The 27,240-nt window shown below is 35.3% G+C and overlaps 1 protein-coding gene across 1 annotated transcript in view; it reads right to left on the reverse strand.

Annotated features, from left to right (window-relative positions):
* LOC129223295 (calpain-A-like) overlaps positions 1–27,240 on the reverse strand; it is a 93,418-nt gene that overhangs the window by 50,792 nt on the left and 15,386 nt on the right. The window contains 8 exon segments of the mRNA XM_054857861.1: positions 11,159–11,322; positions 12,700–12,875; positions 13,814–13,891; positions 14,462–14,562; positions 15,552–15,632; positions 18,232–18,400; positions 23,628–23,880; positions 26,435–26,504. Of these exon segments, the coding sequence (XP_054713836.1) occupies positions 11,159–11,322; positions 12,700–12,875; positions 13,814–13,891; positions 14,462–14,562; positions 15,552–15,632; positions 18,232–18,400; positions 23,628–23,880; positions 26,435–26,504 (1,092 nt within the window).

Raw genomic sequence — 27,240 nt, forward strand, 5'->3', positions numbered from 1 at the left:
TGAGAACGTACAGACGCCCGAAATATCCATTTTGACGATTCCCGAGTTAATTACAACGAGATTTCTCGTGACGTCTGTATGTATGTGCGTATATAGTACGTATGTATGTCGCATAATTCAAGAACGGTATGTCCTAGACAGATGAAATTTGGTAAGTAGACTCCTAGTGGGGTCTAGTTATGCACCTCCCCTTCTGGTTGCATTCGGGTGTTTTTAAAGGGGTCTTTTGCCCCTTTTTGAGGGGGAATCATTGTTAATTTCGATGCAACCTCAAGTGGTGCTATAATTTGGCGAACACTTCGCGATATATCGCCAGTATTTTGGTCGCCAAGTTTTATCGCCAACTTGGCGACAAATTTGGCGATTTCTTATTTTAAAAAAACTGGTTTTAATTTGCCCACTGTTGGTGATATTTAGAGAGTTAACTATTGAATTACAGTAAAATTACCAATAATGGGAAAATTACAATAAATTGGAGTAAAAGGAAGTCATGTGAGGCACACATCAGCTCGTTACTTCATAGACTAATAATAAGAGTAGACCGAGTATGGCAACCCTTTTGTTGCTCATAAACCAAACCATGTGACTGGTGGATATCCTAGCAACAGCGGGCGTTGATCGTAGCAGACGATCAACGCGAGCGAGAAATAAAATAAATACAATTGATGGAACATGGAAGAATGATCTTTTATGGAGTCTGATTTGTAAATTTGTTATTCTAAGTTGTAAATATTTTGTTAATATAGTGAGTTTTTCGTTTAGATAGTATTGTGCATTTTCTTTATTCAATTTCAATAACACTCTAAGCAATTAAAGATGCAAGCCCCCAAAAAGAATCGGCAAACGGTAAGATTTTTGCCTACAATTTCAATTTAAAATACCGATTAGTACATTTTTGCGTTAACGCAAAACGTTTACGCCAACTCTGACGTAGTAGTTCCGAATGAAATAAAAGTTACTGAAAACTGTGACCAAAAACTATTACTAATGTCAATATAATGCATAACTAAAAAAAAAAACAGTTCAATCTCTGCACTTGGAAATTTTTTTTTAATGAAAACACATTGTCTTAAAATACATGTCGAGTGCCAAACTATAGATAATGCTGCCATCTAGCAACCATGCTGCGAAAGTCTTCGTCAAGCCCTTCCACTAGTCACGTGATACATCTATGAACAAATTTTCTTCATCAGCAAGAATGAGAAAGCTCGGTCTACTCTTATTATTAGTCTATGCGTTACTTTTAAAGACGGTCCAGGGCACTCGATTGAGGGCTTGACGTTAGATCACTTGAAAATATCTTACTTTCATGAGTTTAATAAAAGCAAATATCATTTGATGAAAAGGAAATAATGAAAAAATACTGCTATTTTGTAGGACTCGACCGATGCATCGGCCTGGCCGATGCATCGGCGCCGATGGTTCAACAATTTAGCCATCGGCATCGGCGGCCGATGCTAACTTGCAGGAAACATCGGCCCATCGGCCTTAAAATACATCAAAAAGCCGATGGAAAAGGCCGATGTTTTTTTTTTTTTTTTTAAACCTTTGCTATTTTACTTTTTAATACAAAGTAAAGGGAGTTTTTGATTTTTGGGAGTTTTTGGGAGTTTAAAATTGTTTACTTAAATTTCAGTATGATTTTTTATTTTAGTTACCCCTGAAAGAGTTTTTAATACTACATTCAGGTACCAAACAAGTGAATTATTGCGTTGTTTCTTGAAGTTGGATGTACGTATATACAGTCGAGTCCGCTTAATAGAATAGGCAATTTGCCAGGAAAAATTATTCTAATAAGCGGTATATTCTATTATCCGGGATAAAAGTAACACATCTCAACGGTGTAGTACATTGTAAGTTTATTACATTAAGCGGGGTATTCTATTATACGATATTCCATTAAGCGGACTCGACTGTATCTCTCATAAGTCATAACTCAAAGATGGTAAGCTGTAAAAGGTTAAGTTTTCGCATGTGGGGTGTGCGTACGTTCCAGTTGTGCACTTCCCTTTTTGTTTTCGATAGGGTGTTCTGAAAAGCCTGTTTGCTCATTTTTTGTGGCTATTAACTACTCATTTCAATGGAAAACTGATATAGCGTCTCAGACTGACGATCATTTGGTGATATATTGCCGAATTTGAGACGATGGAAACAAATATGAGATGGCGAAACCGGTTTTGTTTCATATTGTTAGATTCCCGTTAAACCGACGGTAATTTTTAATTTTCCAATATTTGTAATATGAATCACAGTAATGCATTCTTTTCTGTATCGCTTCGGCGGAGTTACAAGTTTGGGGCCCGTCGAAATACATTTTGGGGCCCCATTTCTCTATCACAAAAGTTGTAAAACATTTATCATAAGCATTTTTGTAACTCCTACGGTGTCCCTATAGTTATGGGACCTCTCGTGCAATTGCAACATTTGCTATATTTTAAATCCGCCACTGCACGTCAAAACAAACTCGGGTGCAAGTTTAAAAAGATTTTTTCTGCTCCATTTTTATGATTATTTTGAACTCGATTTTTTACGACTATTTTTTGAATTTCCGAGACTACTTGCGTGCCCCTCCTCCTACTACCTCAATTTCTGAAATTAAATTCTAGTTGTACTTCTGAGTTCCTTAAATTAACTCCATTCATAAAATTAGATTTTTTTTTTCAAACTTTATCTATTTTTTAGAAAGAATTTAGAGCATTAATGTAAGAAATTGATTAAAGACGTTTTGAATGGGGACATAATTAGAAAATCAAAGGGACTTTTGAATTTTTTCTTCAGAAGTGCTGAAGTAGATTCAGAAACTCTTCCGAGGCGTTGGTGGTAGCGGTTCTGTACTAAAAAAATGAGGCCGAAGTTGGGGCCGAAGTGTGAGTTACTCCAAAATCAGAGGGTGACCCCCCCCCCCAAACCCTCCCTCGTCGTTTCAAGCATTTCTTAAATATTTATTGCGATTATTTATTTTGGTCAAGAAATGTCATTTTCCGTATTTCTCATACTTATTTCACCTATATTTCGCAATGCGCCTTATTTTTTGCATCATTAGTAGCGATCGATTTTTTTTCTGTTGTAAGTAACGATTTTTATGTATTTATATAAAATCAATGAATAAGTTATTTTCGTTTTTTATAGAAAAGTTTCAAGGATTTTCTATTATGCCTTTTTTTTTAAATTTCAGAAAATTATTGCTAAATTTAAAAATTTAATTTGATCTTGTTTGTAAAGCTTCATAAAAGATTAAACAATCAAATTGTTCAATATTATGTTAGCAAACATCAGATCCAGTAGTATATTTATTTCGGTTATTAACTTGGTGTAAATATTGAGTTTTTTTTTTATTGTAGCTGCGTTTTAAGAACCTCGCTCTTTTCATGGCTATTTCTTTTTTTCAGCAAAATGTATTTCACTATTATAGCTTTTATGAAAAATGCAAACTTTTCTATTCATTAATTTTAAATAAGTACAAAAATATTCCTATTATGACAATTTTCTTATTATATTTTTATTCAGTAACAATTTTCTTATTTTTAACTTGCCTAAAGTACTTTCTCAAAATGTGCCACCAGCTCTCCAATTATAAGGAAGGGGTGGAATTCACGGTGAATTCTGGGCTGTTAATATAATAAGCTATAAACGCATTCCCAGTAACAATTTTCTTATTTTTAACTTGCCTAAAGTACCTTCTCAAAATGTGCCACTAGCTCTCCGATTATAAGGAAGGGGTGGAATTCACGGTGAATTCTGGGCTGTTAATATAATAAGCTATAAACGCATTCCCAGTAAAAATCTGTACAAAGTACACTATTGGCAAAAAAGGTAAAACTGGGAGCATAAAAAATTACCCATATCAAAAAAGGCCAAAAGGTCGAATTTTGACTAATTTCATGAATATTTACAACTTATGCACGAAATAAAATTACAAAGCATATGATTAATTTTACAGACAAATGAAAAATTTGCTTAAAGGAATCATTTGAAAGTTAATAGAACAAATATTTTAGCATTTATGTTTCAAAAAAAAAAATTTTTTTTTTTTTTTTTTTGCGATTATATCATTCCTTATTCGTAGAAAGGAAGTAAAGTGAAATGAAAAAACGAACCTTTAAATCCCTGATAATCTTATTAATTTATTTCTGTTTGATTTTTTTTCTTTTTTTGCCATCGGCCAACGGCATCGGCCATCGGCAATCGGCCATTTGGAGGAAAACAATCGGCCATCGGCCATCTTTGAACAATCGGCCAACAATCGGCATCGGCCCATCGGCCAAAAAATGCCATCGGTCGAGCCCTACTATTTTGTTTTCAAGCGTGCTAAAAATATATACAAAACAAATGAAGGTTTGTTGTCCCTAAAACTTGCTACCCTTGGCAGCTGCATACTTTGTTATTTAAAAATTCCACTCGGACCTCTTGGTACACTTTTACAAAATATAGTTTTTATTGCATAGCTACCGTTATGACCATAAAGCACTATTTACAGTCAGCCACATGCAATAAGGGGCCATTCATTAATTACGTAAGGATGATTTTGGCAATTTTTGACCCCCCTTCCCCCGTGTAAGGGTATGTAAGATTTTCCACCCCCCCCCCTTAATCTTACATAAGATTTCATTTCGTTTTTTCAGAATGATAAAATAACAAATCTTGGAATCGTTACATCACTGGAATCGTTATTAAATTCACATTATTAAATTAAATCTTTTGCATAAAGAAACATTTACTGAAAAGTTAGAATTTAGACTGAATATTTTTTCGACATTGTTTTGTCTTGATACAATATTAAAAATAAAACATGCCATACACAGTTCTTATTATATTTTACACTATTTATTCTTTGTAAAACATCTTATCCTAACACTTTTTTTACCTTCCAGACGCAAACGGAACATAATCTCTGCCAAATCACTTGACCGCGCGATTTCAAATGTAAAATACTGACTTGGAAAATATTACGTAAAAATGAGTTTGACCCTCGTCCCCTCCCAAGTAAGGGTACGTAGAGAGTTCTCCAACCCTCCCTCCCCCTCGGGACCCTTACGTAATTAATGAATGACCCCTAAAAAAGTATCGTATATTTACTCCATTAGTTACATAAAACGTTAAAGTTGTTTAACGGCAGATATGAACTCAGGACCCATTTAGGATTTAAAGCTGCTAACCATTATATTTTACATTTTCTTATATGCAAGCTAGATTGTTTTGTGTATGCGTCGTCCCTAGAAATAGACACGCCTAAAAATCGATAAATTTCAAATTACTTTGACGAAACAGCAGTTTCTTCCAAGCGAACACTTAGCTTTAAAACACTGCGATGATTTTGCTTAAATGACATGTTTCAGGAAATTTAAGAAGTGGATTAGTTTTACTGATGATGGAAAGAGTTCTTTAAACTCTATATTTTGAATCTGAACTCAATTCCAGTACGAGTAGATGGGTTTAGATCAGTGGTTGGAAAAACTACATTTTTGTTGTAGCGAACTACAACTACAACTACTTTGTTACAAATGTAGTTAACTACAACTACAACTACTTTTTCCAAAATGTAGCAACTACAAACTACTTTTAAAATGTAGTCGCTACTTCGCTACTTTTCAAAAAATAAGGAAATTTAAAGCATACACACTAGGTTGTCCCACAAAAAAATGTAAGTCGATTTTTCATGCCTCATACCCTCTTATATATTTCCTCTTATGTCAAAAAGTTGTGGAAAAAAAAAGTTTCATATTTTATGAACAACGGCAACTCGTGCTGACTTGTGTCTGAAAGTGTGAACCAACACTTGTAATGCTACGCCAAATGAAAAAGAAAAATAACTTTTCTGAAAAACTCGAAATTGCTGTCGATAAAACGTTGCCCTATTACCCCGCACGCCCACATGAACTACAAAAATATTTATTCAAATAAAAAAACATTTAGATATAATTTGGCCAATAATTTCTAATTTTTTTCAAAAAATTGATTTTTTATATTTATCTTTAAAAAAACATTACACATAAATTTAAATAAAATATCAAGTTTTCAAAAATTATATCGAAAACTTTTTTAGATCAACATTAGCAAATGAGTAATAAAAAAATAATAATAATACGTTTAAAATGAAAAGTTTAACTTACCTTGAAAAAATCCATATCTTTGAGGCCTTTGTGGGAGATTTAAATATTGCAGGAGCGCTAAAATGTATTTTCCAGCCTTATAATTTCGTAAAATTTCCCTTACATGTTTTAAAATATGTATAGAAAGACCCCCATTTTTTGAAAAAAATTATAAGTTTTAGGCCAAGTGTGGGATACCTATTTTTTAAAAAAAAAATCTGAGTAAATGTTTTTGTGCTGCATGTAAAGAGAGGGTATAGGGGCAACGTTTTATCAACAAAAATTTCGTGTTTATATATATATATATATATAAAATGATTTGGCTTAGCATTACAACCGCTGGTTCACACTTTCAGACAGAAGTTGGCACTGTTTGCCGTCAGGCCCGCGCCAAGCCTGATCGGCGCCGTCGTGCAAGTGTCTTTTGAGCGCCTTCATGCAGTCGCGTTCGGGGAGAAAATATAGTTAACGCCTGGAGTAAGGTTTTGTAGACACATAAAATGGGAAAAATACCTTCGGCATTTTATTTATTAAAAAACAATGTGAAAATATTTTATTTTGGAATACAGTGTACGTTTTTAATTCATGTTTCGAGTTATTTCAAGTTCCATTGCTTTTTTGGTTTGCTAATGCGTTTTGGAAAAAGGAAATATTTTAAGTATCAAAGTTAAACGCCTCACAAAAATATCTCTCTAATCTCCAATTGGTAGATAGTTCATCACACTTTTATGCCTATCAAATTATGACAACAGAGTACTGATTTTATTTCTAAACTGCAGTATAATAGTAATTGAGTAGAGGATATTCCACCATAAAATCTGAAACTAAGCATTCTAAAACACAGAATCGTTAAAAGAAGGCTTAAAAAAAATAAAAATAAAATAATAATAATAATGCACACATAGTTAAAGAAAGAAAAAGGGGGGGGGGGGGCTAGAGCGAGTAATTATGGTCATGTCCAGTGCCGGATGAACGTCGATTTGTGCCATAGGCTAAGTTTCGAGATTACTACCCATCTCATATTTCTGAACTTGATCGAAATCGTATCTCTTCCTCCCCCCCCCCCCCCCGTTGGACAAGATGGGCCAAGGGATTCTTTTTTTTTATTTTCTCCTATGATGTTCCCCGAAAGAGAATTTGTTTAAAAATTGAAGCTTTATAAATGCAATTTTAGACCACCTAATGCGATTTTACGGCAAATAATGGGAATTGGAACTCGACCGGAAGTTTTCGAAACTGAAGTCCTACAAACGTATTTGTACGTCATCTTTGATGATGTTAAAGGAAAGGTTCAGGGATTCTCGCCCCCCCCCCCCTCCCTGCGAAAATTAGTCACAAAAACAAAAATTTTGACGATCTTTAAAGATTTAGGAGGAGGGCGTAAGTCTGGAGCTCTCCCCCGCAAATTTTTCAAAATTTGAAGTCCTAAAGCGCAACTTCAGAGTATATTTTTTTGTTGGGGAGGCGGGGGGGGGGGGGGGGGAGGAATTAGTGACTCAAGCGCGGAAATTTTTCGGAAACAAAAACTAAAAATTTGTATGACACTTTTTTTATCACGTTATGGAAAAGGAGGGGATTAATCATTATTTCACTGAACATTTTCTAAATTGAATTTCTAAATATGCAATTGAAAACCATCTTTGATGACATTAGGAGAAGGGATGGGATTTGGTAACTCTCTCCCGTAAATGTTTCCGAGTTGAAGTCCTAAAAACAAAATTTTAGATAATTTTAATAATGTTGGAGGAGGGCTGAATGACGTTCTCCGGGAACAAAATTCAAAATTGAGTTCCTAGAAACGATTTTTAGACGATTTTTAATGGGATATGGGCAGGGCTGAAGTCAGTGTCACCCCGAGAAATTTTTGAACTCACAAGTAAATAATTTACAAATGTTCTTACCGTATTTTTTTGTGATGATAGCATAAAGCAGTCGAATTGCCACGAAAAGTTAAAATCACAAAAAGACATCAAGAAATTCGCCTTGTATGCTTGCTCAACCTTATTGTACTATAGGAAGAAAAATGCTAATGCATTCATTAAGTATCATCACATGCTTTCAGTGTAATAATTTTTTTTCCTCTTTTGAATAATATGTTTAGACACACAAGGCGATAATTTTTCCTTTTACATAGACAGTAAGAACATTGCTTGTTTCAATGACCAGTATAATGTCATCACTATCATTAGATAAAAAAAAAAGTTCAATTTTACTCTTTTGTTTGGAAAGTTTTCTCCCATTTGGAGAATTTTTGATTGGTAGACTCAGCGCCTTTTTGACTCTGGCGCCGTCACGCGCCGCACGACCTTGCACATAGGGACGGCACGGCCCTGGTTGCCGTTGTTCAAATTATGCGAAACTTTTTTTAGAATTGTTGCGACGTAAAAAGAAAAATACAGCAAGGAGAAGTGTGATTTGAAAAATCAGCTTTCGATTTTTTTGGGGGGGGGGGGGACCCCTGATACACCTACACATACACACCGTAAGAGGATTTAACGAAAAAATGGTTTATATTGATAAATTAACTCATCTGAACACAGAATATTTCTAAGAATTATCAATTATTTCTTTTTTCTAAAAATGCCTGTTATCATATTCTTATATAACACTGTAATGCTCGTATTTATTGTAAGCCGGCAAAGGCAGTTCAATATCATCTTCTTTTATAACATTTACAGTAGCTTCTTTATTCAATAAAAAATGTAAAAGCACTTTTTTCGCAAGATTTTAATTTTCGCGATTTTCGTGTGCCCAGCCCATCGTTATCACAAAAATTTAAGCCTCGCGAAATATTATTGTTCTTCAACTTTCAGTCTGTCCATTTAAAATTAAAGAAATTTTCCACACGCGAAATCGCCGATATCGTTTTTTTCGCAAAAATAAATGCTTTTACAGCATTCGAACAATAATTCCTTTGAAATCTAAAACATTCATTCACAGGACATTCTCGGCAATCAGAAAAAAGTTACTAAGTCGGCGGCTATCGCTAATTCATACACTTTTCTTTGTAAGTCAAGCTCTATTCAATACAAATATTGACGAGATATGAAAATTACGATGGCAGACAAACTAATGGCGTCAGATAGAACGTATGGTGTCAAAATGAGATGCCTGAGGTCATCTCGTATTTTTATGAGTCATATTTCTTATGGAAACCGCTGAAGCACTTGTGTAAAATTTGCGGCAGTCAAATTCGTTTGAACCTCGATTTTTTTTTTTTTAAGTTTATTTAAAAGTAGTTTCCAGAAATCGCTACAAACTACTATTTTTTTTGTATCGAACTATTCACTACACTACTTTTTTTGAAAAGTAGTGCTCTACACTACAAACTACTAAAAAATGTAGCTACTACAGTAGCGTCGCTACTTGTAGCGCGCTACTTCCAACCACTGGTTTAGATCATTATTACTATTACTAGGAAATCGCCCGTCAAGGTATGACGGGTTAAAATTGCTTCTACATTTGAACGAAGGCATTACTTGTTAGGAGAAACTCGTATTTTGACAGTTGGAAATTTCAACCTAACTCCAGTGGATTAACGCTAAACTCCAGTAGATAGCGTTCATTGTTGACCATTTTTTCATTTCTTCATCCCCCTGAAATGACAGTCTTACCAGTAAAACAAATAAGTTACCGGATTAGTTCAGCCTTTTCAAAATAAGTAATTTCTCTGCTTGGCAAACACTGCCAAGCTGTGGCGCGAGTGTCATTGTTGGTGACGTCAGGAGCGTTACTCGATCAGTGAATTTGCTATTATATATAGGAGGATTAGTATTTGCAAATTTCCACATTTCATACGTTGTTTAATAATCTTTTACAAAAGAATCATATTTTTGGGCAGTATAAATTTTATGAAGGAAATTTAAAAAAAAAAAATCTCGCATTCATTTGAATTTTGACGTTCTGACTTCAAACTATTTTTTTAGCAATCACGAATTGAGATAGGACTCTACCCGTCGGGTCTCTTCTTTCTATGAATGGAATAGAGTGGAGTGGAAATGGAGAAGAAATTCGCACCCGTGATATTATGACTGGAGACTTTGTAGATGAGGTAATACGAGGCGTATCGATAAAAAGAGGAACGGTAATTAGGATGCGGTAACAAATCTGTAGTTATTATGGCCTAATAACAACTTGTCATCTATATATATAAAAGAAAGTCGTGTTAGTTATACTATTTATAACTCAAGAACGACTGAACCGATTTGTCTGAAAATTGGTGGGGAGGAGGGGAGGTAGCTTAGAACCAGGAGACCGACAAAGGATACTCTTTATCCCGTTCGACCGCGTTCCCGAAATATTTGTAATTTACATTAAATGTTTCATTAATTGTTCAGTTCTATGAATTCCTAATAGATGGCGGGGTAAGTTAACTCGAGAGGATGCTGGCCGATAGTGTCGATAGCTACGCTGTTGTGCTAAGTGAACTGATTTTTGAATATATTTTTTTTTTCGATATTCAGGTACATAGTTTGATTTTGTAGGATTTTTCTACTGGGTTTTGTTTTCTTTATTTCCACAGCGTTTGTTTTTGCTCTTATAGTTAAAGATAGTTACTTATCTAAGTAAATAATTTCATTTGTCGTATTATGTAATTGTTCTTTATAACGTTTCTACTACAGTATTGTTTATTTGGCAAAACATTTTAAATGGCAGAAAAAAACCACTTCACTCGCCAACGTGTAGGGTAGTAGCGTGGTTGCTTGGCACTTTAAGCGATGACCTAACACAATTGAAGGACTATTTTGAGTTTTAAAGCTACTGTAAATCTTTTTATGCGTTTGGGCGAAAAGTTTTAAATTCCAATGAGACTAATAGGTTTTTTAAAAGGCATGTACGCATTTTAGTTGAAGAAAAATGATTATTTCACATCAGAAGGGATCGCAGATTGTTTTTTTACTCAACAGACTTCCTTAAAATTCTTAGCACGGGCATCGCAGTGCGGGTATTGTTAGTGGTTCAATAAAAAATAATTCAGCAGACCAAAAGTTCTTTCGACCACCAATTTATGCGATACTTCGGTCGATGGCGGATTCTTTAGTCAAGGAAAGAGGAATCTCTCGTCTCACCTGGTAGATGGCGAATCCGATGGTGAGGCACTCTTCGCCCATCTTCCTCCGGCACCTTCTATTCTTCTGCATGAGGGCGATGATGCAAGTGCAGAGGTCGTCGTCATCCTCCTCATCCACATCCTCCAAGACGATCCGGAATTGGGGATTCATCCAAAAGGTATCTGAATAAAATGCGGAAACTATAACACGTATCTTTTTGTAAATCTCATAGTTAATTAATTCGATCAGTGTACTGGATTGTATGTAATTTGGCAAACTGCCAAATAAAGATTATTCCATCTGAATGGATCCAACTCGACGTTAAATCCCGGTTATCGCAAATTTGCCATTTCAACTGCGCTTGCGCGCGGACTTTGCTGATTTCGAAACTCTTGCTCAAACTAATGAAAAACATTTAAATTTGTTAATATGAGATAAGAACAGATAAAAACAAAGCTGTCTTTGATTTAGTTTTTACGCCTCGGTAAAGATTGAGTTTTGCGTCTTAATTATTAATGGATTCAGAGCCTGATTTTTCTATCAAACAAAGGCCCTTTCAGGGCCAAATTTTTAACCTCAGAAGAGCGTACTCGATCTGCAGCATCACTTCCAATACAAAGCGGAACCCTCAACCTAAATACAAATGTATAATACTAAGCTGTTTACGCCTAACGTAAAATATCCGCAAAAGACGGATTATCTGTAATAATCCGATCATTTTTGAAGTACATAACGTGTTTTACGTTTACGTTAAATAAATATTTCCAAACCAATAAATATTGAAGTATCATTTTTCTCTTTTCTTTATAAAGATTATCAGTTATTCATATCCGTAGTTTCACATAATATATCACGAAATCGCGGTGAAAATATTCTAATCGCATTCATTAATTCGTTGGGACCCTAGCTCAGCCTGACTATAAACAAGCAACACGAAATCTTAAAACAGAAAGCCCAAAAAGCCAAGTCCGTGCACAAGCGCAGTTGAAAGGCAAATTTGTGATAACCGGGATTTAACGTCGAGTAATGGATCCAGCAGGGGAGAAGGGAAAATAACGATGGGATTTTGATGCACGCGTTTTATAATGTCACTAGTGCCCTATTCATTCATTGCATTCTCAACAATAAAATAAGGGAAAACAAAAATAGTTACCATGGAAGCAACAAAAAGAAAATATTTTCATTTCGTTCAGGAACGTAAAAGCAAAAATGGTAAGTTCAAAACTTAGTTGTGAATAAATAAATCAATTAATTTTTGCATCGAATATATAGATCGAATATACTTTAGATTAAAAAAATGTTGCTGAGAGCAAATTTTCATTTTTACAAAACGAAGGCTAAATAATAGAGTGGCGAAAGTGTACATCTGTAACAAACTAACTAACAACCCTATAAACTAATAGATACGTCCATTTCCGCCTATAAACTGGATATTAGCCTTTCCATTTAATCGATGGTCAAACGGTAGAGCAATTTTAGGACCGTCCCTACGCCTTAGCTCATACTCAATGTCAAAACAACGTTTCTTACCCCTCCCCCAGAAAAAGTTTAAGATTTACCGATAAAGTTTCTACATCCTCCAGCGGTGCAGTTCTTCGTCCAGGATCCCTCGAACATGCTCATCTCCCATTTTTTCTTGGACTTCTTGGTCAAGGGTTCGTCATCCAAACTGTCCGGGTTCAAGTTGCATATCTCGACCCGGTGGAAGTTAGACATGAAGTCTTTGTAGGAGATCCTAAGGGAATCCAGTCAAAACATGGAGTGCATGAGATAAGATGAAAGTACCACGAAAAAAAATTATAAATTTTAAACTCCTAAAACTTACAAGCACAGTTATAAAATAACTGAAACTTAGAACTGCATCTACAAGTCATTTTTCCCCCTTGGCGTAAAATAAACAACCCTTTTTGCCCCAATAAATAGCCGCGGCAGGCCGCCAACATCTACTCGCCACAACTGAAAGACCCTTTATATGTATTTGCAGTGTATTTTATAATTTTGAGTGTCCAAGTGTTGGTCCCGACATTTAGTTTTCAGACAAAAGTAGAGGTTCACAAGTAGGGTAGTTTCGGAGCGATAAAGAACCCCTTTTCCTACTTCAAGAAAACTTATAATAAGGGACAAAATTGCACAAAATAGAATATATCGTGCAACCCTTCATGCTCAATGTATTCCGAAACATCGTTATCTCTTTTGTTTACGTTGGGCGACGCATACGGGATTCCACTGCAAATTTAAAAAGTTACATGAAATAGACCGTCAGCTCTGTTACTGCCAGCCGAGGACTGCAGTTTCGTGCTTTAGCACTCATCAGACCGGCACATTAGTGACTGAGCTGAAGGTGGAAAACCTCTTAAGGAAGCCATGAGTTCCAAACAAACTGGTAGCTAATACAGAATTAGCACTGACCAGACGAGTGACCGAAGCAATGGTTCGGTACAACTCAAATATTGAAGGCTAGGCTTCCTTAAGAGGTTTTCCATTTCCAGCTCAGTCACTCCTATGCCGGGCGAATGAGTGCTAAAAAGCACGAAACTGCAGTCTTCGGCTGGAATTGACTGAGCTGGCGGTATATTTCATGTATTTCTGCCTTAGACCTGGCTATAGGGTGGTAACTTACTGAATTAAAAAAGTTAGTTGAGTGAGAAAAAATATTTAGAATGCTGAACTCACCAGAATTCGCCATCAGAGTCGAACCTTAAACCGAGTTCCTCCTTCTCATCGGGAGAAATGAGTGACCACTCCTGAGACCTGAAACAACAAAATTATATTTAACTTCTTAGCAGAGGTGCGACATCGATGACAAAACATCGATTTAAGAAAATTGACGCATTGATAATATTGATACTAAGTGTTCCAGAAGAAGGTGCATTTGTCAGTGCTCCAAAAATGTGTTCTGAAATACGTTCCCAAGAGCGTTAAAAAAGTGTGCTGAGCCAAATAAGAGTTCGGAAAAGCGTTCCCTGAATTGTTTGGAAAACTGTTCCAAAAAGTAAGCTTCAAAATGTTCTAAATAAAGGGGACAAGTGCCCATGTAAAATTTTTTTCAAAAAGTGTGAAAATATGCGGTGTAGGTTGCATGAAATTGAATTCAAAAGTCTTAAGAAAATTAATTATATTTGATATTATAACTACTATAGACTAATTTTACATGCCGTAGCAACAAAACAAATCGATCAATCAATACTACAGAAAGAAGGTACCTGGCAATAATCCATGATCTTCAAGAAAATTTGAATACAAAAGAATATCGTGTAACTTACAGAAGTCGCGAATGATTCACGACGTCGAAAAAAGAAGAAAAGATCGTGTCGTACCCACCTGTCGCTCCATGCGCCCTTCCACTCACACTCGTTGCCCCATGGATTGCGAACCCTGAGCAAGGGGATTTTACCCTTGACGCGGGGCGTTTGCACGTCCACCTAAAGAAAATGGAGGTATGCACTAGTATTATTGATAAAAACTCATGAACAACATTTGTAAGTAGAACAATATCAGCCTTCAACAAAAGTACAATTCGGGGTGCAGTAATCACTTGTGACGTAAATTAGAAGAAACGAGCTGATGTGTGCATCACATGACATCCTTTTACTCCAATTTAATGTCATTTCCCCATTACTGGCAATATTTAACGTGATTTACTAGTTTACTCTCGAAATATCACCAGTGGGCAAATTGAAATCAGAGTTTTAAAAAAAATTTCGCCAAATTGGTCGCCAAGTTGGCGACCAAAAGACTGGTGATATATCGCCAAGTGTCCGCCAAATTATAACACCACTTGAGTTTACATCGAAATTAACAATGATTTCCCCCCAAAAAGGGGAAAAAGACCCTTTTAGAAACACCCGAATGCAATCAAAAGGGAAGGTGCACAACTAGACCCCACTAGGAATCTACTCACCAAATTTCAACTTTCTAGGACTTACCGTTCTTGAGTTATGCAACATACACACGCACATACATACAGACGTCACGAGAAAATGCGTTGTAATTAACTCCGGAATCGTCATGATGGATATTTCACGTATCTATACGTTCCTAGGCACTTATCCACGTGTGGTCGAGTCGAAGAAAAACCTCAACATTCATTCGGGGGTGAGTAAAATGTAAATTAATGTCGATTTTTGAGTTAAATTTTTTTCGCGAATACAATACTTCCTTTTTTTGTAAAAGTAAAAACATCATTTCAAATTTCAGCTAAGACGGAAATTGATTGAAAAAGGGGGAAAAAAAAAAAAGTCAAGCAATTACGATATTTCATCAAGTGAAAAGCATGAATAAATGACAAAGCCCTTTAGTTTTGACGAAAGTAGTCCTTGAGAATTAGTTTAATATATGTTTTTTAGCACAGTTCAATTTCATTTTTTACGGGGAAATGTATAAATAAACGTAAGGAAACAAAACAACTCACCAGTTTGACTTTGGTAATACTGTAGGCGTGTCCTTTGATTAACCCATTGTCCATTTCCATTTCCAAAACGTTTGGATCGGGCTAAAAGGCAGAACTAGGGAAATTAATGATTATTCAACGACATTTTATGCAATGTATATTCAAGCAAGATTTTTCAAACGAAATTCAAAACAAAAATGTTATTTCAAATGTATAGTCTTGAAAAAATTGAAATACAACAAATTCAAGTTTTCATGTTACAAAATTGAATTACTCTTAACAATTACGTTTTACATTTTTTTACATGAATTGCGTTTTATTTTCCCATTACAAAACTGTAAAGCATAATTATCACTGTAAAGGATATTATTTTATGCAGCTTTCACCTGCCAATCTTCACGAACAGAAAAAATTGGATCTCTTCAGCAATTGTTTCGGTGACTGCAAACATGCTAACAACTTTTAAGATAAGGGTGTGACTACAGATGTGATTTTGTTCAGAGGTAACAGATGGGGGCCACATAGAGCATCTTTAGAACGATTAAAGTATGCAAAAAATAGTTTTAAAAAACTGTTTTTACATTTAGAAATACATATACGTTTGAAACTCCACCATTTCTTTGAAAATCGTTCTGTTTGTTGCCTGTACATTTATCAATGCAGGGGGGCCACCGAAAGAGGGGGAGGGGGTCATGGCACAGAGTGCGCCACTTAAATATTTAGGGGGGTTGTTTTGAGGGATGTTTTACTTTTTTTAGGGGGAGACTTTCTTTTGGAGGGTGTCTTTGCGATATTTAGGGCGGGGATGCGCCTTTGCTCTTAGGGGGAACGCCTGATCAATGGTTCTACTCATAAAAATGTGCGTATTTGTTTTCAGAAGCGTATAAAAAGCAAATTAAGGTTTATTTTAGTGGTTGGAAAAACCTTTTCCTTCTTTTTTTTTGTAGCAAACTACAACTACTTTATTACACATGTAGATAACTACAACTACTTTTTTATGTAGAAACTACACTACTTTTGAAATGTAGTTGCTACTTCGCTACTTTTAAAAAAATAAATCAAAAGTGTACGCAAGAATCCGAAAAGTTGCTCACATTAATAAATTAGCTCATTTGAACATGGAATATTACTTAGAATTATAATTTTTTCTATCTTTTCTTAAACTATTTTTATGAATATTCGATGCAAGAACGAATTAAAAAGTTGAAACATTCAAATTTTCACAATTAGGATATTTGAAAGATGCAATTAGAAGCAGTCATAATTTGATTTCAATTTGACATTGGCATACATATACATAAAGTTGATTGAATGAGGAAAAAATCTTTTAAACAGAGGAGACAAACGTTAATTCCCTAAAGTGGAATTAAGTTTATAACAACTTATACTTTGTAGTATCTACTTAATTTTGTGCTTCAAGCTAGGGGTCCGGATCTGGACACCATCCCCTTTCTTACATTACTGATGAAATGATTTTTTTTTTTTTACTTAATTTAAAAGTAGTTTCCAAAAATTGCTACAAAAACTAAAAAACTAATATTTTTTGTATCGAGCTGCGCGTTACTCTTTTTTTTTCATAAGTAGTGAGCTTCACTACAAACTACTAAAAAATGTAGCTACTATAGTAGCATCACTACTTGTTGCATGCTACTTCCGACCACTGGTTTGGTTAAAACTGATTCCTTATATATATATTTTTTAATCTCATGTTTCCACTCTTTCGCCTGTGAATTCTCCATGCATCTTCTTTCTTTTCCATCTGATGTCTGTATGGTTCACGACATGCACAAATTCATTAAACGATGGCGCTCAAATATTGCTCTAATGAATTTTGAAGCTCCAAACTTATGGGACCTGAACCAGCACGGTGATTAGTCAAACGTTTGACCTGTTTACAATAATGAACAAGTTTCACTTCACCCAATTATCTTTAATATTCTCACATATTAATTAAATCACTTTTTGTTAGAACTATACTTCTTGATATACTTTGAAGCTCGAAAGAAATCATTCATTTCAACTGCAAATATAGACTTACGTTGAAACGTCATTACTTAATGTGGAATTGCACTCTGAGAAGACTACTTTCATACGTCATTACAGACTATTTGACGTTTCCAAGACGTCATTCCTTTCATGCCATTGCAGACTCTCTGCAACCCGGCATTCATTTCACGCACTATTACAGACCCTGCCGTCTTCGAGACGTCAATCATTCATTCTTCGTTAATGATTATTTGATACCTCGAACAACGTCATTCTTTTCATGTGTCATTTCAGACTTCAGGACGTCTTCAAGACGTCATTCATTTGACGTGCTCTTCCAGATTCTGCCGGCTTCAAGACGTCAAGCCTTTCATGCGTCATTAGATTTTTTGACGCCTCTAAAAACCTCATTCCTTTCATGTGTCATTACAGACTCCTGGAAGGCTCCGCGACTCCATTCGTTTCATGTTCCATTGCAAACAGAAACGTCATTCAACGCCACGTAAAAACCTCGTGGTATAGCCTATATTCAACTTGATTTTTTTCACTTTAAGAATTGTAATTTTGTTTCAAAACCAGTAAAACGAAGAGAGCTTATTTCAACGCATTATGGTCGTTTAAGGAGCGAACGTCTTCTCAAAATAGCGGAAATTATTTCACTCTTATTTCATGTAAAGACTAGGCTTAACGCGAACAAATTAAGGACTTTCCTTACCTCTATGGAACAGCTCATAAGGGACCATCTTTCGAAAGCTTTGAGGAGAATTTTGAAGAAATTGGCTGGTGCCTTGTCCAACTCGTACAATTCGGACACGCCTCCAGTGAAATCTTCCATGGCTTCGCAAGCGGTGCCACCTTTCAATGCCTCGTAGCTGCCATGTAGCCTGATAAAAAAAAAAAAAAAGCGATTGTGAAGAAAAAAAAATGAGATTATAGTCCAGCTCACTATTGTTGGCGTTTGGCAAACAAAAAGTAATGAAGTATTTCACATATCCGTTGTTTGTAAAGAAGTTAACAAATAATGCACTTGTTTCTTTAACGCTTGATTTAGCAACTTTGGATTCATTTTATATTTTGCAAACGGTTTTGAAGTAAATTCGTTCGTAAATAAACGCCAACAATTGTGAACTGGAGTATACTTTTTACTTTACGTGGTACAACGGAAAAAGCAAGGTGAACAGACGAAAATAAAATACATTAAAAATTCTTTTTAAGTAATTTCACCTGGCAGTATTTGAACTCTGACAATAGATTTCCCATTTTTAGCTTGGTACAGTTGAAGGTGGTAAATGCTCTAGAAGCGGGCAGCCATTTTTAATGACTTTTATTTGCGGTCATTTTCGTAGAAGTTTTATCTTAACAAGCGTAAGTAATATTTAGAAAAACTCTGCTGAAAAGATTTGTCCTATTAAGGTTTGAAATGTTAATGGCATCAAACTATCTGGCGTTGGAAAAACAGCTAATATTGATGCTTTTGAATTAAGCTATCGATGTTTAGAACTTTCAAATACATCAAGAGCAGTTGCGAAGTTTTCTTAACATGAACTTCTCAATGTGGAATTTATTTTGGTTTATTTTGGTTTTTTCGTTCGACTTAATATTTTCTAATCTGGTAGAAGGAAGGGTATTTATGGTGTTTACAGCTGCTCGAAGTTACATTTCGGAGTACATGTCATTTTGTAAATGATCGTTGGGATAGCAGGTTTAGTGCCATTTGAAACTCTTTCACATTCGCATGTGCTAACCTCGATTCCACTCTAGTCGCGACAGCCCCGAAGTACGGCGAAGCGTTGCAATAGACTTGCTAAAGAGCTTTGCTAGTCCATCTAAGAGTTCATCTTACATCTTAAAGCAGTGATGTCCAGCCTTATTTTTCCCGAGAGCCGCGTCTCGTATTAAGATGAATCTCGCAGACCAGAACACATTTAAAATTTAAATACATTTGAATGTTTCTTAGAAAACATGGGAAAACACGGAAAAGAAAGGAAAATTACTAACAAAGAATTGTGTTTATCATTACTATAAGCTTATTTTATCAATACGAAGTGTCCATCTGTCTTTTAGAAACTAATTTCAGACACTTTTACTTCAAATTTGCAAGAGTCATACTTAAAACCAAATGAAAATGATTGATTGCTTTAGAAGCTTCCAGAACATAGTTTTCGATTCGTAGCACTTGAACCTAATATCGGGCCACACAAAAAACTTCCATGAACCGTAGGTTGGCACCACTGTTATAAAGCAATCATCAAACCAGTGACTTTTGGATAAAAGCAAGTTTTCATGTGAATAAGTGACAGCCAAAGACTAATCAAGCAGTCGATATTACAATTGAGGAGTAATTTATCAAAAGGGAACATATCCACTTTTTAGAAAAAATCATTTTACGACATTTTCTAAGTCTTTCAGATGACATTTATCAAATCACATACTCTCAAGAAGTCCAAACGTGGAAAATTCTATTTTATTAAAGGGTAAAGTGTGGTTTTTTGATCAAAAGGTAACATATTCGTCCATTGCACGTTTTATTTTGAGCAAAAGGGAACATGTGCTGAAAGAATCTGCAGTACGAAGACTTTTAGATCCAAAGGAACACATGTCCGAAATCCTCAAATTTTAATCCACTACTTTTAGGTTCATGTACTTCGATAAGAGAATATGAGAAGGTGAAATGTTAGGGTTTTGGTGAAATTGGAATTCTCAACATCCAGGTTTTCGTTCAAAAGGGGCACATATCCAAAACTAAGATGGCAATATCTCCTTGTTTTTTCTACAAGCAATTCCAACTCTGGGCCATGATTTGCTGTGATTCTGTGCTCAATTCTGTACCCAGAGAAGTTGTTAAAACTATTTTGCTCTTACCCTAATTCATTTTTCTCACCTTTTGAACATTTTTAGAAAATAGATGTGTTCCCTTTTGATAAATTAGTCCTCAATTGTCCAGAGCCTTAGCATGTTCAGAGAGTCAGCAACGAAGATTTTGTCGCGGTTAGAATTAGAATGAAATCGTTGGTTAAACTACACTGTAACGAATTTCGGAAACGTTTCTAGATATATCGGAAACGTTTCCGAAATAGTAGGAATCCTTCATCCAATAGCGAACTCCTCAATATTCAGAAAGCTTTTTGTTATTTCAAGATATCTAGAAGCGGAAGTGATGACGCAACGCTTCGAAACCTATTTCATCCATCCAACACAGGCGCCAATGAGTCGGAAATAATGAGAACTTCTTTTTTTCTTATCTATGGTTGCTGCAGTCAGCAACTGTTTAGCATTGGATTGCTTGTTATTTCATGTCTAGAGAGTAGTAAAATGTGTCGAAACTAATTTTACGCCTTTGCATTTTGGACTGCCCTTGATTTTTTAGACGATGTACGCAGCTATTATAGTTAATAACCATTTGCTTCTTTACAATTTCCAATGCGACCATAATTAGATATATATTGTGTGTTCAAGCGTGAATAGTTTCAACACCCGTGTTTATACTTAATGAAACGAAACCTTTTGGATTACTTATTCAGTTGCAATAGAGGTACTTAGATTTTCTTCCGCTCATGTTCACTTGTAAGTATTAATGAATATTTTAAAACATGTTGTTATATACATTTATATTTTTGTTGATTTGCATTTGATGAGGCTCCAATTGTAACTGTTTTTGGGTTTATCGAATTAATTTAAAGTTATCCTACATACCTATGTGCGCGGTGTACTATTTGTTGTAACCAACTGAAACTGATTAATTACGCAAAAGAAGTAAGATTTATATTTGAGAAGCAATCACAGAAAAGTTATTTCGAAACACTTGGATGTACATACATTTTGGTTCAAAAAGAAAAAAAAATCAATTGTTTAATTCATTAGAAATATGGTAATGCAAATATTTTCTAGTATTGTAATATGCTTCACAAAAAATGTGCCGGTATAATTTATCTTTTTTTATTATAATTTATTCATTCATTTAAAAATATTTATACCATTAGAAAATGACCATGTTATCTATTAGTAAGAACATAGTTATGAAATTAATTCATCTGCTTATTCATTTTGTTAAATGTGGTTAACAATAAAAAAATTCCTTGACATTAGTTCCGAAAATAACATTTCCTTCGTGGATATACTAGTTTAATGTAGGACAGTCAGGAGGAATGAGTCAGTGGCAAAAATGGAACAGCTGCATTTACATGCTGAAATAAAAAGTAATATTATTTCATGTCATCGTTTTAAAAGTGATCAATTTTTAAATACTATGTTATTAATATGCAATGCACATATGGTGAGAAGACGAGGGGCGTTCACCACGCAGACTGTGCCATTGACATTTTCAAGGGGTTGCTTTTTTTAAGGTGGGGGGCGCTTTATATCATTTTATGGGTGCACCATCACTCTTATGGTGTGGGGGGGGGACTCTCGTATATATGAAATGGAATAATCATGTAATAGAGTTCAATGTTTTAATAAATAAAATATATAATGCATTTTGCGCACACTCTAAATCAGTAACCTATTTTGATTAAGTATCTATATTTGTGATAAACTGGAAAAGGGCAAGAACAGAAGAATAAACCCGAATGGTTCCAGCAGGGGGACTTTGGTGTCATATTTAAATTCATCAATTTCTCTGTTGGTACTTTTCGGTACACTTTGTTCGTCAAAGAAATTGACTTGACGTGAACGAATTTCGGAATGCAAAGTTTAGGTAAGTTCTGTCAAATTTTATCCGAAAATAAAAGCTATCAAGTTTGATACAAGATATGTTTTTAAGTTCTGCATTAAAAATACAATATGTTGATAATTTTGTCTTGAAAATATTGAGAGAAAAACTGAATTTTAATATTGTTTAACAAACAATCCCACTTTTGAGAAAGTACTCCCCTTCCCTTCCCCGACGATTTTGTGATTATGAATGAAACTACTGTATTATTTCATAAATTTTCAAAAACTTATAACTGTGCATATGTTATGCTGTTAACCATGCTATTTGTCATTAGAAATTCAGAAAAAAAAATCCACGAATGATTCTAAAATTGCTTGTTTCATTGCTCTTAGATATGAAAGAATTGAAACTGATATGGCATGCAATACTGTAGTAAAGAATTATTTTTTAGAAAAAATCACGGAAAAAGGATTCCAAAATTCTCAGAAACGTTTTTGAAAATTGTTTGGAGAATTCCGAAATACTCGGAAACGTTTTCGAAACTTTCATGAACCACAGCTGCACAGAATACTCAGAAACGTTTCTGAAAATTACAGAAAGAGGATTCCAAAATACTCAGAAACATTTCTGGAAATTATAGAAAGAGGATTCCGAAATACTCAGACACGTTTCTGGACATTACAGAAAGAGGATTCCGAAATACTCAGACACGTTTCCGGACATTACAGAAAGAGAATTCCGAAATACTCAGAAACGTTTTTGAAAATTTCATGAACCGCAGCTGCACGATATACTCAGAAACGTTTCCGATTTTTTTTACAGTGTAGCGATCCCCTGGTAGTGTTGTCTGACAAGCCTGCGTCAGGCTGGAGATTAACGATGTCATCTTTATTTGCATGGAAGATCTGGTGAACTTCATTCACCAAAGAGTCCCTGAAGACAAGGTGAAATTGACAAGGGGGAGGTCAAATTTTTAATGATTCCACTCCCTTGCAAAAGAGCTTATGCCTGTCCTGTACACGAGTCACTAGCTGTAAGTGTTCTTCGTACACCATTTTTATTCGCCTATGCACTGCAAAAATTCCTACCGCTTTTCGGCCGCTGAAAACTGCATAACACTACATAGCTCCTCTTTAGTCACAAACTAATGGCTTGTCGGACGACGCTGCTGTCTACAGTCATCTCAAAACACGTGGTGGTGCAAGCCCTATTCTTAAATAGGCTTTCTTTGTCATCTCTTACTCTTATTCAGCAGTTTTTTTTTACACTCGCATACATGTACGCAAGTTATTATCCCTGTTCTGTTTTCAGGTCATCCACTCTAATGAAGCCTCGCGTTCAAATGTCAGGAATTGAGGACAAAAAGGATAACGCCAGCATAAGAGGAAAAAAGCTTTCAATAACGAATCCTAATCACTAATCAATTCAGAAGTTTGAAAAGCGCATCAAGTGCTTACTTGGCGTAGGCCTTCTCCAGCAGCGCACTCCAGAACTCGTTGTTGTTCTTGGAATGCATGAAGACCAGCCTCCCTCCACAGGTGGGTAGTCGATCATCCACCACGATGTCCACCCATCGTCCGTACTGCCAGAAACGAAAGTGGAAGACGCCCGCGTAATCCTTCACGAAAGACTGGTCATTCGGTACCACACGGAAAAACAGCGCGTCGTTCAGTGTTAAGTTGGCGACGGCAGCCAACAACCAGCAGTCACCTGTAAAATGAAAATCGACACTCAATACAAAAAATTATAATCGTTAAAATTAGCATATCATTTCGTTTTTAGAGAAACCAACTTAATTATAATACATTCGAACCCGATTCATGGAGTTGCCAATTTGCCACGAAAATTTATTTTAATATGCGATTCCATTATATCAGGTAAAAACTACAAATTACAAAGGTTTGGTACATTGAAAATTTCATTACATTGAGTGTGATCTTTTAACCGACATTCCAATAAGATGGGCTCGACTGTACCACATTCGGCGATCATTTATTACTCAGCAAAGATAAAGAAATGCTTGTATCCTCGTGAGTATAGATGATATTTTAGCGAAACTCCATAGGGGTCTTACGCAGATGATGTCACACTTTGGAGACAGAAAAATGTGAAAAGAATTGAAGATGTGACAGTTAGTGAGAAGAGGGAGGGAGGTGTCAAGAAGAAAAATGACACAGATTTTTGGTAGAAATAAAGGTTTTTTTTACAACAATATGATTATGAACACAGACGTGTGACAAGAGGAGAGGAACGGGGTAAAATGAAAGGTGACATAATTTTACAAAGCGGAGGGTATGAGGGGAGTAAAATAATGTTTTAAAAACAGTGATATGATTTTTAGACAGCCCCTATAAAACTATTTTGCATGGCAAGTAAGACAAAGTTGAAATTTGTAGCTTATTTCTAGCATTTTACAATATAGAATGATAAAGAAAAAAAAATTGCTTCTTCAACTTGCTGTGGGTCCCTTGAATGTAAGCGAGATTTAATTTTTACCAGAAAGTGAGAGCTCAAGCATATTAATCATGTGGCAAAAGTTAAACAATAATTAGTCAGGTATTTTTTGAGAAACTCGAAAATAGACCAATCTTTAAAAGCTTGCTGGTATTTTTGACTGAAATGGCTAAAATTGGTGAACGTCAACATTCACCGCAAATATTCGGTCTTTCACCGATGTTTTCGTTGCGTTAACGTGATATTCACCAGCGAATGTTGACATTATAGCTAATTTTGTTTTCAGAGGGATAGTTGTTAATATGTTACTCAACCTTCAAAAATTTGGAAATCGCTGTACTAGGCGATAACAGTTCGTAAAGTTGCAAAATATGATAGAGGTTTCCAACAGAAGAAATAATGCGAACGTTCTAGACAGCAGAGCACAGATTGCCAGACATGGTCAACCACGTTGAGTTTCTTAAACTTGTGGGAGTTGAATTGAAACAGAACCAAATGCTTTTTATATCCATGGCCTTGACTTTATCTAAAAGAAAATTTAACGCCATTCACTTTAGAATATGATTCCAGACATGTGGCCACCGCCGTTGGGATGTAAGTGACAAAATTAAAAATTTGGAGATGATCAGAACTATTGGTAGATGGACATTTCCTTTAGAAAAGAATTCCAATGAAAACCTACCTAAGATCTGAAATTTAAACACGATTTACTCGTAACTTTTAAATAGCCCACTCCACTGACATCCTTTTGTTTTTCGCGGCCTCATTTGTGAAAGGAATGATTTCAAGGAGTGGACTTGCTAACTAGCTATTCCGTTCGCGCGATTTGACGTTTCTATATTATTTTCAAAGATAATTTGTAACGTTGCATGTCAACCCATGGAAATTAGCAATAATTGTACATTTGAAAGCCGACATTCGGCAAGTTATGGCCGACATACCATCAGATTTACTTCAAAGAGTGTGTGCAAATTAGGACTCAAGATTACGTAAAGCTGGAAACAGCAGTGGTTGCCACAATCCCATTCAGATTGCCAAAATCATATTCAAATACTAAGCCCACAAAATTCTTTCAAAGTCGATTTCATGGGTGTTGAAACTTTTTTCCCTGATTTTTTTTCAACTCAAAATTATTCGCCTCTAAAAAAGCATCCTTAACTGTGATCATTTCGAGCGTCTGTTGCAACATTATGAGGTGTATTCATCTATTCCGCCGTTTCTGCTAATCATTATTCATTTCGTAAAATAAATGTCTTTCATTAATTATTGTCTTGTGTTTTTTCAGGTTGCATCAGTTGGTCAGCTGCCACTATTCCTGACGTTTCCACTCTATGGATTTCTATCCAAAATTCATTCCTTCTAGGTGTAATTTACCTCCCAATAAGTATGTCATAACTTTTGCTTTGGATGGATAAACAGATAATAGGTTGATAGGCAGGCAGATAAAAGTTTTTTTAAACCAACCCCCATATGACATTTATAAGGCCAACAATTGATTTGTGATATTTTCCACGTTATTATATGATACATAATTATTACGTTATACAGTGTTATCATATGCATATTGTTACATTAAATGTTATTACATGAGAGTTATTTAGAATTAAGACAGTTTTACATAATTTCCATAAAAGAAAAAGGATGAGAAACTAATCTATCATTTGCCAAACATGCCCAACTATAGTTAGGGCAAACCTAACTTGGCAGCGTCGTAATGCTGAGATTAGAATCTGAGTAGCCTTTCCGATTCCGTCACGAATAGGTTTGCCCCAAAAAGTGTTTAAAACGGTAACACGAATGAGAAGCTCACCTAATTCGCCTTGCACAACATCGAATCTGGAAGCTCCTTCAACAAAAAGACGGGGTTCATCACAGATTTCCTAAAGAAGGGGGAAAAAGAAAAATACAGATCCAGCAAAATAAGGAAGGAAAATTAATTCCTTATACAAGGTAGTGCTCATATGCTCCTTCTATAAGTGCGATTTAACACTTTACATTAGTTTTGACCAAGGGCTTAATTTGCATGAAAGCTCATGGGAACTCAGTTCCCTCGCTTCCTTTCTAAAATAGGCAAATGTTTACAAATTTGACAAGAATTTGAACTATTTACGTATGTAAATGAGATCTGATAACTATAGGACTCCTGCACTTCTTTTGTAACTGTTATTGGATTTCATCATAACTTACAATAATGTGCGAATACCCCCCCCCCCCCAAGAAAAAAAATCAAACAAATAAGTGTTGACGATACGTGACTTCCTTTTACGCCTATTGAAGTACGTAATACAATCAATTATCGCTATTCTGAACATTCATTGGATAATATATTGGATAAATAGGGGTGTTCATTATAGAGGGAGATTGGGTAATGCACGCGCGTGTATTCGCTGGAACCATCAACATGTGTTCAGAATATCGAGGCGTTTGCATTAGAAAGTGTTCAGACACAGAGAATCTGTTTTACGTATGTTTTACTAACTAAATGAAAAAGTAATAGAAATATGCGACATCAACTTTCGCCTTTTGATCGAAGTATTCACGTAGATGAATGTGGTGTTTTGGGGAAAATATCTTCACATGAAAAATGACTTGAAATCAATATTAATTGGGAAAAAA

Source organism: Uloborus diversus, chromosome 5 (genome assembly GCF_026930045.1).
Source record: "Uloborus diversus isolate 005 chromosome 5, Udiv.v.3.1, whole genome shotgun sequence".
Classification (NCBI taxonomy): Eukaryota; Metazoa; Arthropoda; class Arachnida; order Araneae; family Uloboridae; genus Uloborus; species Uloborus diversus.